Below are 14,750 nucleotides of genomic sequence, written 5' to 3' on the forward strand. Positions count from 1 at the left end.
TCACTTGTTTGTTTGTTTGATTTTTTTCCTTCTGCAAAATGCTAAATGAAGATTTTATTATTACTATTATTTTTTTTTTTACACTTTATAGTACATAAAAACTTCAAAAATACATGAGCTTGATAAAATATACATGCTTAGTCATTTTGCATCTAGCCGAAACTATAAAGTTGAACCTTTACAAGTGTCTTATTTCACCTACAGCAAACATATTTACACAAAAGCCACCAGAACGAGTACCACTAAAAGAACTGGCTGTAAAAAATATTATTGCGGTATACTACAAATGTAACCTTTTTATATGAGCTACAAAAAGCAGCATCTTTGTTTACAGAGTTCAGTGCAATTCTTTACATTAAAAAAAAAAAAAATCCTATAAATTAATAAGGAAACCATCAGTATTACAGAGGAAAGAACAGACTTTACATATCCCGACCGCTCCCCCCCAGTCCTCTGTATTGCTTCAATTCCTAAAGGATTTTTCTTCTCTCTCTCATCCGAGTGCCTCTTTCCCAACACCGCAAAAGATGGAAGTCCGAGTGATGCGGGGTTTTTTCCCCCCTCCCTCTCTCAGGAGAAGCCCAGATTGGAGTGACCAACCGAACCGCGAACCTCTCCGCGGTCCAGGCGATCCAGAAGGCGTCAAGGTGCAGTCCCCGCGCAGGAGAACGCTGATGCAGGATGGAGAAGGGTCAGAGCTCCGGGCACACGCGCAGCTCCTCTCTTCAGCGTTAAAATAAGATCTTATTTCCACCTCTGCCACTCACACCGAGAAAAAAAAAAAAAAAACACAAAACCCAAAAAAAACCCAATATGCAGCGATAGGGTGCCAAAAAATCTCCCGTAATGCCTGAAAACTGGTACTGGCCCAGCCAAAACAAGAGCGGCACTGCCCTTCCATCGGTCTCCTCGCCGGGATCCCCAGCTGTCAGTTACCGACTGTTCTATCACCGATTACAAGCCGGATTCAATCATGCTGACTATTTTAATTAGATGACCTCATTAAAAGGATTTTGAGAGACCTATTAGTGTGTATGAAATCTCATTTATCATATCCAAGGCAGCAGAAGGAAGATGACCAAGTGTAAGAATCCAGGGGAAAGGAAAATAAAAAAAAAATAAGCGCCTTTCCAAGTGTCTCGCTGGTCTACACGTGAAACGATTCCTCGAGGACACAGTGCTGCTACGTGCACGGAGGCGTCGGGGACGCGAGACGGTCCCTGGTCGTGGATATACGCAACGCTTACGAACCGACCCATCGCCCGCTGCCACCCAGCCCCCGAGCCTCTGACTTCTTTGGCTGCTAAAGAGTGAAAGGAAATTCTCAGGCCTCACCCGCCAGCTGGATCAACTTCACCCCCTTCCCAAAACGCAAAGATATTCTCCTTCCTCCAAAGCTACTTCGTTTTGTCCTTCATGTGCCGTGACTGGGTGGATGCTGCAAGTCCTGTCCTGAGAAAATGGGGTGCAGCAAAGGGTGAAGATGTAACGCCGTAGCAGCCGCAGCGGCAGCGGGTCTCGGGGCGAGAAGGGTCGGATAAAGAGCGTGAGGAACGGGATGAAAAGTAAAGGGACCCGGATGGATAGCCGACGCCGGAATGATGTGGATGGGGTGGCTGGCTAGAAACGTAGCGGGGTGCCCTGGAATAATCGAGTGGGTCAAGTGGGATAACGAAATAGGCGTCAAGTGGGGCTGGGGTATATGATGGACCTGAGCGAGAGGTTGGGGATGGGGGTGAGGGTGAATGCCGATGGCGGCGGCGGCCGCGGCGGCGGGGGGCTGCAGGATGGCATGCTGCACGGTGGTGATGGAGGTGGCGGACGCCGCCGCCGGCTGCTGGATGTGGATGGGCTGCAGGGCCGGCGCTGCCGGCGCCAGGGCCGCCGAGGCAGGGAAGGCCTTGACCTGCTTCGCCAGAAGCTGCTGCTGAATGTGCTGCTGAGCAGCTTGCTGCAGCTTACTGTATTTCTCCATTTCTTCGGGCGTAAAAGTGATCGGCTGGCTCTCGAGCGGCGCTAGAGAGGAGTCTTCTCCTCCTTCCCGATCCCCTTCGATGCTCGGCTCCCCGCTCTGAGGGACATAGCCAGAAAAGTGCTCGACATCTGGAACTAAGGGCATCATACTGGTTTCCACTGGGACCGGCTGGTTGCCCCCGTCCATAGGTTCTAGCCCATCGCCATCGCTCGGATCCGAGAGGAAGTTGTGCGGCATGACCAGATCTCCAGAACCAAAGCACTCGGGGAGCGCCGGTGCTTCGAGGGGAATGGACGGCATTTCCACAGCAGGTTCGTCGCGTTTCTGCTCGTCCAGAGGTTTGTCCTGAATTACCATCACCACTTCTTCCAGGAGAGACTGCCCGGCCAGCTGAGCCTCTTCCATGCCTTGGGAAACATCCTCAGAATCCGACAGCTCTTGGTCCTCACCCCTCTCCAAGCCAGACTCCTCGTATCTTTTGGCATTTGGTTTTCGAACGGTTGGCAGTTTCCCAATTAAGGGAAGAACCGGTTTGTTGCCTAAGGAAGGAGGAAGTTTTGGGCCAAAGTAGCCCTGGGGAGGATCTTTGAGCTTTATGCCCACCTTGTTTGCCCCTGCCAGCATCTCGTCAGCAACACAGGGCTTCTTCTCAACCTTTCTGGACTGAATCTTTTCCAGGAGAAGTTTTGCAGTGACGGAGTTTCTCTCCTCTGGACTGCAGTCGCCTTCCGAGACCCTCCCTGTGCCAGAGCCGCTGCTGTTTTGGGAGAGGGAGCCGGATCCTTTCAGATCCTCTCCTTTGCCATCCTCTTTCTTCAGTGACGATCCTTCACTTCGGCCTGTCCGGAAATAGTGAGGAGACTGCGAGCGATAGATTTTGGACCTGATGAAGTCTCTTCTCCCGGACCTCCTCTCTTCGGGGCTCTCGTGGCCTCGAGAGCCCTTCCGCGAGAGAGACCTCTGCGAGTGGCTTCTCGTACTGCGGCTGCGATCCCTGCTATAGCTGCGGCTCCGTTTCCAGCTGCGACCCGTTACGCTTCGGCTTCTCCTCTTGCTTCGACTGCGGCTGCAGCTGCTGCTGCGTGTTCTGCCCCGGCTCCTTGTTCTTGACCTGCTCCGAGGGTGGGTTCGGCTCCTGCTTCGACTCCTCGACCTGCTCCGACTCGAGCTGTAATCATCGTCAGAAGAGGAGTACTTGCGCCGCTTTGATCTGTGATTTGAGCTGTTGTAGTCGGAGTCATCCTCCGAGTCGTGAGACCGCTTTGAATGGCACCTTGACCGGTCGCTGTAATCGCTGTAGCTATCATCCGAGTAACTTCTCCGACGGCTGTACCGGCTGTGGTCCGAGGAAGCGTCCGAGCTGGTCGAATAGGACCTGCGAGAGGAGTGCCTCCGCCCCGACCTGGAGCGGCTCCTGGAGTGGTCGCTGGCCGCGTCATAGTCGTCGCTGTACTCCGATGCGCGGCGGGCTCCTGGGGCTCCCCCGGCCCAGGGAAGGAGCCGAACACCGTCTCCTCGAAGCAGGTAACTGCTGCAGGTCTGCCTTGTGTTTTTTGCTGCCGTGCTCTTGGCAGGAGTTACCACCATCCTCTTTTTTACTGCTGCTTCCCTCTTCGGCAGACAGAGACTTCCTCTGGGACTCCTGAGAGCACCACTTTTTCTTCTGGAAATGGCTACAGTCTTCAGACAGTTCAGTTTTTAGCGCCCGTTCTGATTCAGCAGAAAGAGAGGATTTGCCTTTTTTGTGCCTGTGTCTTTTCCGTTTCTTGGGTTTCTCTTCCCCCAGGTCAGTTTTTCGGCTCTTCTCTTCAGCTTCCTCCTTGTGTTTACGTTTGTGTTTGCTGGACTTTTTGTGCTTCTTTTTCTTTTTGTGTTTATGGGATCTTCCAGATTTACTCTTACCTGCTATGCTTTTACTGCTGTCCTCTCCCTCTTCCTTACCAACACTCATCAAACTGGACTCCTGCTTGTTCTGGGAGCCACAGGTGGACAGAGCTTTGTTTTCCATTTTCAGAGCAGAACTGTTGGCTGCGCTTTCTGTCTCCTTGGGTTTGCTTATCTCACCAGATTCTGTGCTCTGAACGCTTTCTTTACAAAGACCCCCCGAATCCTTCGATTTCTCTGCCCCTTTACCTTTAGCATCTTTGTTGCGAGAGAGTTTGAAATCAAAGTACAGGGGGTTACAACTGTACGAAACAGATGGTTCTGCTTTGGTAAATATGAGAAGCTCTGAAGGCCACTGGAGAGTCGTGCTCTCATCTTTACTCAGAACGGGAAAAAAAGGTCCTGTCGGATGCTTTGGTCCTTCAGTGACATCTTTACAGCTTGGGGCAGGCTGAGTGACTTCTTTCGTAGTGTCTGGCTCGGGGAGACCGCTCTCTGCAAGATGCTTGCTCTCCTGTGTACTCGCACTTTCCGGGACGTCCTTTAGTTCTGTTTTGCTCTGCTGAGCTGCAGTGTCAGTAGTACTCTGCTCCTTCTGCTGCCCCGTGCTCTCAGCAGCCTTCTCCGTGTGCTTGCCGGGTTTGGGTTTTGGAGAACTACCCTTTTTTACTTCATGCGTGTTTTTTTTGTTCACATTTTCAGCTTCCATTTGTTCGGTAGACTTCATGAAAAGCAGGAATTGAAAATTAGGCTTTACTTTACAATGGGCTGGGGGAATATAGTGGTAGTATTCTGGTTCAACTGCCATTGGTCCGTCTTCTCGTCTCATCTTTTTTAGTTTAGATAACGTAGAGGCTAGAGACCCACCATCTTTGTCGTGCTGGTCATCTTCCTCCGCCTTGCCGTCAGAATTATTTGTGCTTTCACCCTCGCCAGATTTCTGCAGACTCCCCGCATCTGAGGACCCTCTCTCATCAGCTTTCGCTCCATCTGCAGAACTTGATTCTTCCACGTGGTCCTTGAAAACAGAAGCTATGGTCTCAAGCTTTACCGGAGTCTTCTTGGCAAATGAAAACGACACACCTATCTTCTGCAGTGGAGTGCCCAAAGTACTCTTAATGCCAAAGCTGATTGCTTGCGCTGTCTGGATGGGCATTTGGCTTGGCGTAACAGTGCCACCGACTTGTCCAGTGTTTAGGAAACCTCTGTCCATAGTCATCTCTGTAGCTTGGCCAGAAGTCATCTGGATGAAAGAGCTGCTGTTGGCTGCAGATTCGTCGTCATCTCCACCTTCCTCATCCACAGCCACCGTGGTGGTTCTGAACATGGGTCCGCTTCCAGGAGCGCTGTACGAACAAGTTAAAACAGAGGAAACAGCTGACTGCCATTTGTATACCTCTGCAATTGGATTCACGCCCCATCCTAAACAGGTATACACATTTCAAGTACTCTTGTATCCAGAAATATGCATTAAAATAGCATTATACAGCCATTTTAATTGATTAATGATATTAAATAACGGAAGAAAACCAGTATTGCTGGATAAAGCAATTGGGGGATGCTCAGGACTACCATCTTAGTGAGTTCACTGCAACCAAAACCACAGCGTGAGGCCAAACTCGCCCTCCAAGCTTGCGCAGGATTACAGGAGCAAGAATGCCAGTGCAGCAAAGGGCCGCAGTCCCACGCAAGACTCCCGCACACAGGCTCCAAGACGCTCGGGGATCACCCGTACTCACCATTCAGGCTGCCGCCTCTGTTCAGCCAGTTCGTGTAGACGCCGGAGGGCTTTCTCCTGCTTCCTTTCGTCTTTACGTGATCTTGAAGAGACATTGCGAGCAAATTCCCTTTGCTTGAGATCTTTCAACCTCTGAGGCAAAAAGAAAGCAGGAAGGGATTAGACAAAAGTGGTTTGTGGTTAAGCGTGCGAAAGCGTCTCTGCTGCAGCACTGGATATACGCTGTACAGCCCCTCCGCAGTAACATTTATTGAGCTAGGATGGAGCAACAGCATCTTAGCTCAACAAACCAAATGGAGCGCATTGCCATCCTCCCAGTGGCTAAATGAAAAGACAACTGTTGATCACTTTTGGCTCTGACTTCAGGTCGGTGTATATGCATTTCCAATCAGCGCTACAGGTTTTCTTTAACATGTACAATAAAGCCGATTTCAAAGCAACAAGCAAATTCTGGAAGGAAAAAAAGCAGACCGTTTACTTTGCTGCTCTTGCAGGGTGCAAACGTACTTGACAAACAGCGCATGACAGAAGTCTTAATAGCGTGGGCCAAAGAACAGAAAGGGATTAGCTGGTGCCAGAGAGTTACCCAGGTATTATATCTTACAAAAGCAATGTACAAATTACATTGGAGAAGGTGCCAAAAATCCCATGCAAATGATTCCGGTAAGCAAATAAATAATACAACATACACCACAAACAGTTACTTGCTTTCCTGACAGTAGTTCTGAGACAGTCTCCCAAGAGACAAACTGCTCTAAAACGCAGTGGGGTATTTTGGGGTTTAATATTTTAGAGGGCAGAAATGCTCAGTTCCCCAGAAATCTTATCATATGAGGAAGCAAACCCAAACCCAAGGAATTTCAAACATTGTAACATCACTGAGGAAATCTAGGTATCCAGATTGGATATCTATAATATAATAATATAATGTAATATAAAATAATATATTATAAATCAAACATCCAAGACACCAGAAAAATTTTGAAAGCCCTTGTCTCAAAGCAATAGGAAAAGAGCCTGCCGCTTTTCCTTTGAATATGTGTAAAAAATGCCTTGCGAATTTTCAGAGCGCTATACAGATATTTAAGTAACAGAAAGAAGCAAAGAAAGACCTCTACCTTTCTAAGGGATTAATTTTTCCTTTTTGGTGCACAATTTCAAACCCTTTCACGTACCCAGCTTCTGAAAATGTTTCATGTTTTTCAGCAATTTCATGAAGGGTCTGAAAGACTAATGGTACTCAAAGCAGCAGTCACTTTACAAAAATACAAGTACAAGATGTACAAATCATTGGCGAATTCAAAATATACCTTCTGGCTGGCTGACTCTGCCTCTTTAATGGAGCAGAGTCAGACGGGTTCACACAGAAACAGCGGATCTCAAAACTAACCCAGAGTTCAAATTTGAGGAATTAAGTTGGCCCAATGTAAAGAGAACATTGCTTTGTGAAAAAGGGAAAGATTTGACAAGACAGAGGATTCTCTTACCTAATCGTGTTTACTAAATGTGGTTCAGCGTTACCAAAAACCAGAGGGGAGGACACACACACACAAAAAAAAAAAACCCAAAACCAAAAACCAGCTATAGACATTAGTAGAAAGAAACTCACTCTTGTGATCTGGACTCCAAAATTAGAAGGGTTTGCTTTCAATACATCAGCTGAAAACGTCACATCACAAAGAAAAAAAGAAAGTAAAAATATAACAAGAGCGGAAGAGAGGGAAAAAAAAATAAAAAGCAAGCATTACTACACAGGCTCTGGGTGTGTCTGCCAGCTATTCTACGGAGGAGGAGCTGAGCCAGCGAAGCTACGGGGCTACGGGAGCGTGGAGCAGAACGGGGGGAACGCACAGACACGTACACGCACAGACACGGCAATGATCCCACCTGGAACAGAGCTACTTTCACCAGGACAAGTAAAGGGCTCAAGGGTTTTGTGGTGTATGTTAAATAGTGACTTTTTTTTCCAAGAGGGAGGGGGAAAAAAAAAAACCCACAACCCAAGACTAAGCAATGCTATCAGCTTTTTCATGCCGATTTAAAAAGCGTATCTAAAACGCTCCAGGAAGTTAAAGTCACCAACAGCTGACAGAAGTATTTAACCGGGGTTTGATGCCAAGTCTCTAGATCACTCATCCATTTGGAAAAAAATACGACCCAGCTATTTACAACCAAAATGAACTCTGACCTTTTACTTTAAAGAGGACGGTGCACCGGTGCACTCGGAAACCCACCTCCACCCCTCAGCCGCGGCCTTAAACACCTCCCCGTGAAGTTAAACGGGCTCAGCTGATAACGATGCCCACAGTGCAATCCTGCCTTCATCACAACAGGCAGTTTTAATGAAAACAGAATTAAATGCCCATTTCCTTAAAAGCTGACCTTTTTTTGTGTCTCTGCTAACCCAAAACCTCCCACCCTCCTACCGCGCAACACTTGTAAATCAGAAGCGAGGAAGCACGCGAGCTACCCTGAGAACGCACCTCCCGAACGGGGAACCCCAAAGCTACGCCGATCCCCCCGCCTTTTCGGTGACAAACCGCTAACCACAGTTTCAAGAGTGCTAAAAATTTATTACTCCCCAAATCGGGGAAAAGTCGGTGTGATTTTACGAAGCTGACTCTACAAAGGACTGCGAGATCTCAAGGCTGAGTTTCTTTTTGTAGCACGGGGGGGCAGAAGGGAGAAGGGTCTCACTGGGTAAGTTTAGGATGGAAATGCACCGTGCCATCTCCTTGGGAATGTAAAATACGGACCGTAACGTAGCTCAGCATCTTTGACTGACCTAAAATGATGCGCCTATCATCAGAAATGGTGTCTCGAGTTTGCAAGCAGCCAAGTTCCAAGAAACCTGTCTGGTCCGCATTATGTTACACAAACGCAACCCGGGGTGGGGGAAGGAGGGACGACACAAGACCAGACTGCTCGTCTGCAAAAACAAATCGCTAGGGGAAGAGATGGAGAAGGCTACATTTGCAGGCAGCTGATTAGCACTGAACTTTTAAAATAGCAAGAACTTTTCAAAATATCCTGTCAGCGTAACCGTTACCTGGCTAATTGTTCCAACTGCGTAACTGAACCCAGTAATTTATCCACGCAAAGAGCAGTGGATAACCAGTTAACTACAGCTCTGCCTGCCCTCCTCCCCCAAACCTCACTGGGGTGAGGCAATTAGAAGTCCCCAGTACAATTTCACAGTAGTAAAAGGAATATACCGAAGCAATGAAATGCTTTTCAGCATACTCCAGGTCCCATCCTTCCCAGACAGCTATTTGAACTGCACCGATATTTAAGCTAGGCTTACACTAAAGAAATTTCCATCTAATCCTTAGGCAAGCGTTCATTATTCTAATCCCCCAAAATCTCTAAATTACTTTTGGAGTGCACCATATGTGTGGGTGCTCAGCTGCTGGACAGCCGCGGCAGGCGACTCGCACAGCCGCCCCTTCCCCCCCAGCACAGCCAAGAAATTCGAAGAAGAATTTAACGCAGCCACTCAATCATCCTCCGGGAACTTCTCCCCACCAGCTGAGGAAGAGGGGCCGCGGGAACCCATCTTCTTGGGGCGAAATCAGCCTTGTTAAGGTTTCCCGCGGTGCTCAGCAAACCTGGAATTTCTTCAACAGGATCAGGGCCACCAATTTATTAAACCCAAACCAATGTATCAAACCAAACATAGAGCTTCGCGCTACCGTAGGATTTAAAAATTAGGAGGCATTTTATTTCTTGCTAGGCAGAGTGTTTCCTGAGGAAGCAGAACGCTTTTTCTAAGCGGCAACGCATGTACAAGCTGCAGGATGATGGTAACCACGAAGCCAAGAAATACGATTCTGCTGTTTATTACTTCAGCTATAAGAAGGGCCACATGATTAAGCCCAGTGACCAGCAAACAGGGACACAAATCGCTCACCGGCACTCAGGTAAAGTTTGTCCCCGTTTCTGTGCGCTAGCAGCAGCACTTCGCTACCTCGAGCTTTTCTTCAGCTTGGTATTGTGTTTTATTAATAACTGCCGCCCACCTCAGCTTTGTAACGAGGAATAGTATTTTCGGGTTTGAGCCTTGTTTCTAACAAAATTACTAAGAAGTCTCTAAATTTCAACGGGAGTGCAAATCGAGCTCTTACAGAACAGGTTTGCTATAAAATCTGCTATTTCTATAAAATCTCCGGCACAAAGAGCTTCAGTAATGGGTTATCTCCCCATCACTGCATAGCTCAGGAGGGGCCAAATTGGCACACAATGCCATTACCTCACAATTCTCTTCAAATCGGCTTAAATAAGCTGCACTCCTCCATTACTTAAAAGCTCCAGAGAAAGCCCATCACAGAGACGTGAAGGTGGTTAAATAAAAGGAGGATTCAGAATCTGCCATAACAGGAAAATACTCAGCGCACAGCGCGGCAGTCGCGCACGAGACTTTACTGGTGAGATCGTACTGAGGTAAGAGCTCCCCAGTACTGAATTGGAACGCATCGCTTTTCAGGTTTAAGACCAGCAGTAAATGGATTCTCTCAATTTAAATTGACAAAGCCATGCGATTTTGCTGAACTCAGGCCCATTCGAGGCATTCTTCGCCTAGAATTGCAGAGCAGAGAGATACCGTGTTATTCTCGAAATAAAAAAAAAAGCACTCCGCGACACTGCTTTACGAGACCTGAAGATGCGAGACTTCCACGACAAACCTTATATTCAGGAGAGAGGGATACGCTGGATCCGCGTACAGGGAGATTCCTGCATTGGCCTGAGACAGGAGACAGCTCTTGTGAGAGCACAATCCCATTAGAGCCTACTCCTCCCCTCCTATTGTTCTCGAGTCCCTCTGCCAATCCCTATTAAATAAAATAATAATGTACTTTTCATTACACGCCAGCAGATTTCTGGCTTTCCGAACTTTTGACGTATCCTGATTCTTTGCCACAAAAGCTTCTGGGAGTGAACTACACCATTAGCTAAATATGAGCTCAAAGGATGGCAACCTTTATAATTTTATATAAGTGAGAACACAAGCCCCGCTTATTTTGGGTAATCAACATTCTTTGCACGCTCATAAATGAAGTGAAAAGAGCAGAGGGGAAACGCCACGCAACTGCAGTTTTATTTCATCTTAATTTCTTCCCTGACACCTCATTTTCAACTTCGGAAAATATACCATGCATTAATGCAACGCAGATAACAGCAACACAAGCCTGCCTGCCCTTCGGGGGACTCGCATCGCTCGCAATCGCAACGTCCAGGCCTCACACGCTGAACTTATTTTATTTACACCTCCCCAAACGCGTCTGCCATCAGCAAACAAGCAGCTGAACAGCTAAAACTGGGTTAAGAAAAATACCGTGGCTTTTTTTTTTTTTTTTTGGGGGGTAAAGCATTTCTAAGGTAGCAAAGCCTCGCACGTCACACCAAATATCGCAGAGATTCTCTCTTCAGCCTTCTAAATCCAAGCTGTGCTTGAAGACACAAGTTTTTGGAAAGCACAAGTCCCGTTCTCCCCAAAGCAGAAAGTTCAGGGTTTGGATTCAGAGTACTCATCAACCACAGCAGGGGCTGTGTTGGTAATTTTTTTGTGCTTTAACAGATCCCTCCCCCTTGGCATCAGAAGCAAAGATCCAGATAATTAGGGCATGAAGAGAACTGCAGATCTATAGTTTCAGTTCTTGGTTCCACCCTCTTTCCCAAAGAGCTTCTTTATGGAAATTTACTCCCTTTGTCCTCTTAAAAAGAGAATCTATGCAGAATTAATCACCTACACCTCCAAAACACCACACATTTAGAAAAAACCCCAAGATTAAAGCAACATAAAAGGCTGCATTTCAATACCGGTTAGCGTTCTCACAGTTAACCTGGCAAACGTTCACACAGGAATATGTTTGTTTTGCACGTTGAATTCAGAAGGTGAATGTTTTTATGTGACTCAGTAAACAGCTCAACCCTCCATCAGGCACGTCAGCCCGAAAGAGGTGACCGTTTATCAGATTCTGTAAGTAAGTTCTTGGATGAAACAACCCAAAACAGTAAGAGCCGACTGTAAATGCTCCATTATTTACATGTAAGATAATTCCATCCGTCACAATTTTTGCTAGCGGCTCTAAGTGACGGGCAATACCAATCAGGTTCGTCTGACATGAATACGCAAACTGGGTACAACCCCAGATAAGGTGACGCACATTCATCTTTGCATAAATCTAACAAAGACGTCAAATCTCTCTCGATGTCAAACCCCAAAACCGAATTAAGGGCCCACTGGGATGTAACACCCTAGGGATACATCCCCCTAGGTCCAGAGTATTCAAGGACTGCGGGAGCTCTCGACACTCAGACATCACGCACCTGCAGGAAAGCGGCCCAAAAACACACTGGGTCCATCTCCATTACCCAAGTTCCTCGCTAGCTGCAGGGGAAGTTTTCTTTCTACATTTGCCTTCTTTTCCATTTGTCTGTTAATTACTATTACTCTGTCGACAGTCAGGACTGTGCTACATCAGAGGCACGGGTCCTTCATAACCTACCAGCCCTCCGAGCTGCCAGGCTCAAAAGCTTACAGCTAAAAAACAACCCACCAAACATTAAGGATATCAGTAGCTTTCCAGGGTACAAAAAGTTATGACATCTATGGTTACAGCCTTTTTCAGTTGCTCGCTGAAGGATCTTTAAGGGAACTGGGTTTATTTTTCCTCTTGCAGTGCCATCTGTATGATCTCAAGTTGCTTTTAGTCCTCTGGCTTCCCCCGAGAGGCACTGACCATTTGGTGGTTAGATAGGGTTACTGTTCTTTAAAACATCTGTACTTCTCGTTTCAAGTATCAACTTGTTTAAAGAAAAATAAATCTAGAGAACAACATTGCACACCTCCAACATGATGTTTAAAATACAATGACTTAAACAGGCCAATGGTTTGTGGCAATAAATTGAAGATTATTCTCCCAGTTAAGGTAATATAGAAATACTGCCTTTTGGACAGAAACTTGGTGCTGAGGCCGATTCAGATATACCCAAATGCTGTATGAAACCCGTGTACTCAAGAAATAAATATATAATAAAATCTCCCCTTTAATTGTTTGGTGTTGACAAATTGGTGGGTCCAAAATATATGCGGTAGGGATCAATACACTTACCTATAGTCCCTGTTTCGCAATAATCCTGAGTTCCTTCCTGGAATACAAGACAGTGTCTTTGTAACTCGGGAGCGGAAAGGGATCTGAGGATGGAACATCTATTTACAGGGACAGCCTAATGCTCACTGCGCCACAGAAGGAATAAGCAAACACTTCAAATGTCGTGGGTACGTGTAACTAAAAATACTTAAAAGCAAAAGTGATCCTGTGGAAATCTGTTCAACGAGCTAAGCAAAAGGCAAAAACGAAGCCCTGTTGCCTCAAAGGACAACAAAACATTGCAGATAATATATACCGAGTTGGTTTGCTCTAATTATCTAGGATACCGTGATGTCTCGTCTTTCCAAGAAAGCCTACTGATTAGCCTACTTTTAAGAAAACTTTGTTTTTCCTCCAAAAAAAATTATGTTAGCCTTTACGTAGCCTTGCCTTCTTGTCCAAAGAGGCAAAACGTGAAACACCAATGTGCAATGTGTTATGAAAAACACAGCAGTTTGGGTTTTTTAAAAACTACCTTATATTTTAGAATAGACTGTTAGAAATGAGCCTACCTTGAGTGGTAACAAACAACAGAAGACAGATAATGTTACGTATGCAAATTTACCTTCATTATTCCTAGGTAGTTTCAAGTTCACTTACTGAACACTGACCTAACAGTGACACACATTTCAGCACGACATAAAGCTGGACAAGCAATTTTTTCCCTAAGCAAAGCATGATTGCTTCTTTGTTTAAATCCCCGTGTAACCAGAAATTAATGCTGGGTGACGTAGCGAGAGTTTGAAGGCTCATTTTCTCCAAAGCCTGCCTGAAGTTCTGCAATGGATGCAAATTATCCAAGAACATCAATTCCTTTAAAAATAATCAACAGCACCAAGCAACCCCCAAATTCTTTCTCCCGATGAGAAGATTACGCCAGCCTGCGTGTTCCCAAGACCTTTTTCTTTCAGGTCTCTTGCACCCCTGCTGACGACTCCTGTTGTACCAATGAGAGGTGGTTGCTTTCCACAGGTTTGTTCCTTCTTCCACAGCATCTCTAGATGCTAGAAAGCCTCTCACGCCTTGCCAACCTCACCTCAGTCCCCCTGATAATCACCCGAGGGTTTTAAACAGGAGCCGACATAATCATACTGCATCACCACACTGTAAGAATGTGACACAAACAGGTCCTTCCACCTCCTAAATAAATGCATGTAATTGCACTCGAGTTTCAGCCAAGCTGATGGAAAGCTTGAGATGAAGTATGCTGCTATCAGGTATCACGACCGTGCCACCAGCTCGGTCAAAGCAGCCCATTTTCCCAATATAAAGTAAACGAATGACTTTCTACTCTTAATTCTATTAAACCTCAGTTCATCACAGTACTCAAACACAAACTGCTCTGCCCTGAGATTTCCTCTTAAGACTCCCTTAGTGAATTTACTTTGAACTATACTTAATGCACAGGAGAAAAATTCACACTCTGTAAGGTCATATTTTTGGTTTTAGGCTGTTGCTTCACTGCTGTTTCGCAAGATCTAATACTCTACAGCACATCCTCCAGAAGTTATCAGCATTTTAATGATTGTATTGTTAGAATTTACGACTAGGAACATGAAAAGCCTCCTTTGAGCAATTTCATCTCCAGACAAGCACAACACTGCTATCTGCTGTACGTTCACATCTCATTTAGCAGCTTCAAATGGTCAAACAGATCAGGCTAACACATGAACTTTTATTAAATACTGTGCAGTATGAAGTATCATGTAGATACTACGGTACATCCCTACCTCGGGACCAAAGCCAGTTCCACACAGGTTCGGAGCCCACCTTCTCCTGAGGGTTACAGAATTTGGGAAGTGCTCCTTTTTTACGATTCCTTTGACACAGCCCGTTAACTCGTAGTCTGTTTTCAGTAACTTGACAGAAGACAGACTAAAGTATTACAATACGCACACGTGGCATATCATCAGTCTCCAAAAGTTGTGCTACATTAAAAGCTGATGCAAACTGGGAGTTATCCATATCCACGTGTGCTCTTCCCAGTTTGTGAGCAGCCCAT

The 14,750-nt window shown here is 46.2% G+C and overlaps 1 protein-coding gene across 1 annotated transcript in view; it reads right to left on the reverse strand.

The window, feature by feature from the left end:
* Window positions 1-1,414: 1,414 nt before the first annotated feature.
* GPATCH8 (G patch domain containing 8) overlaps window positions 1,415-14,750 on the reverse strand; it is a 39,487-nt gene continuing 26,151 nt past the window's right edge. Inside the window, 3 exon segments of the mRNA XM_009892962.1 lie at window positions 1,415-3,437; window positions 3,439-5,205; window positions 5,599-5,729. Coding sequence (XP_009891264.1) covers window positions 1,415-3,437; window positions 3,439-5,205; window positions 5,599-5,729 — 3,921 coding nt within the window.

This window comes from Charadrius vociferus, unplaced genomic scaffold, assembly GCF_000708025.1.
Source record: "Charadrius vociferus isolate BGI_N301 unplaced genomic scaffold, ASM70802v2 scaffold1519, whole genome shotgun sequence".
NCBI lineage: Eukaryota > Metazoa > Chordata > Aves > Charadriiformes > Charadriidae > Charadrius > Charadrius vociferus.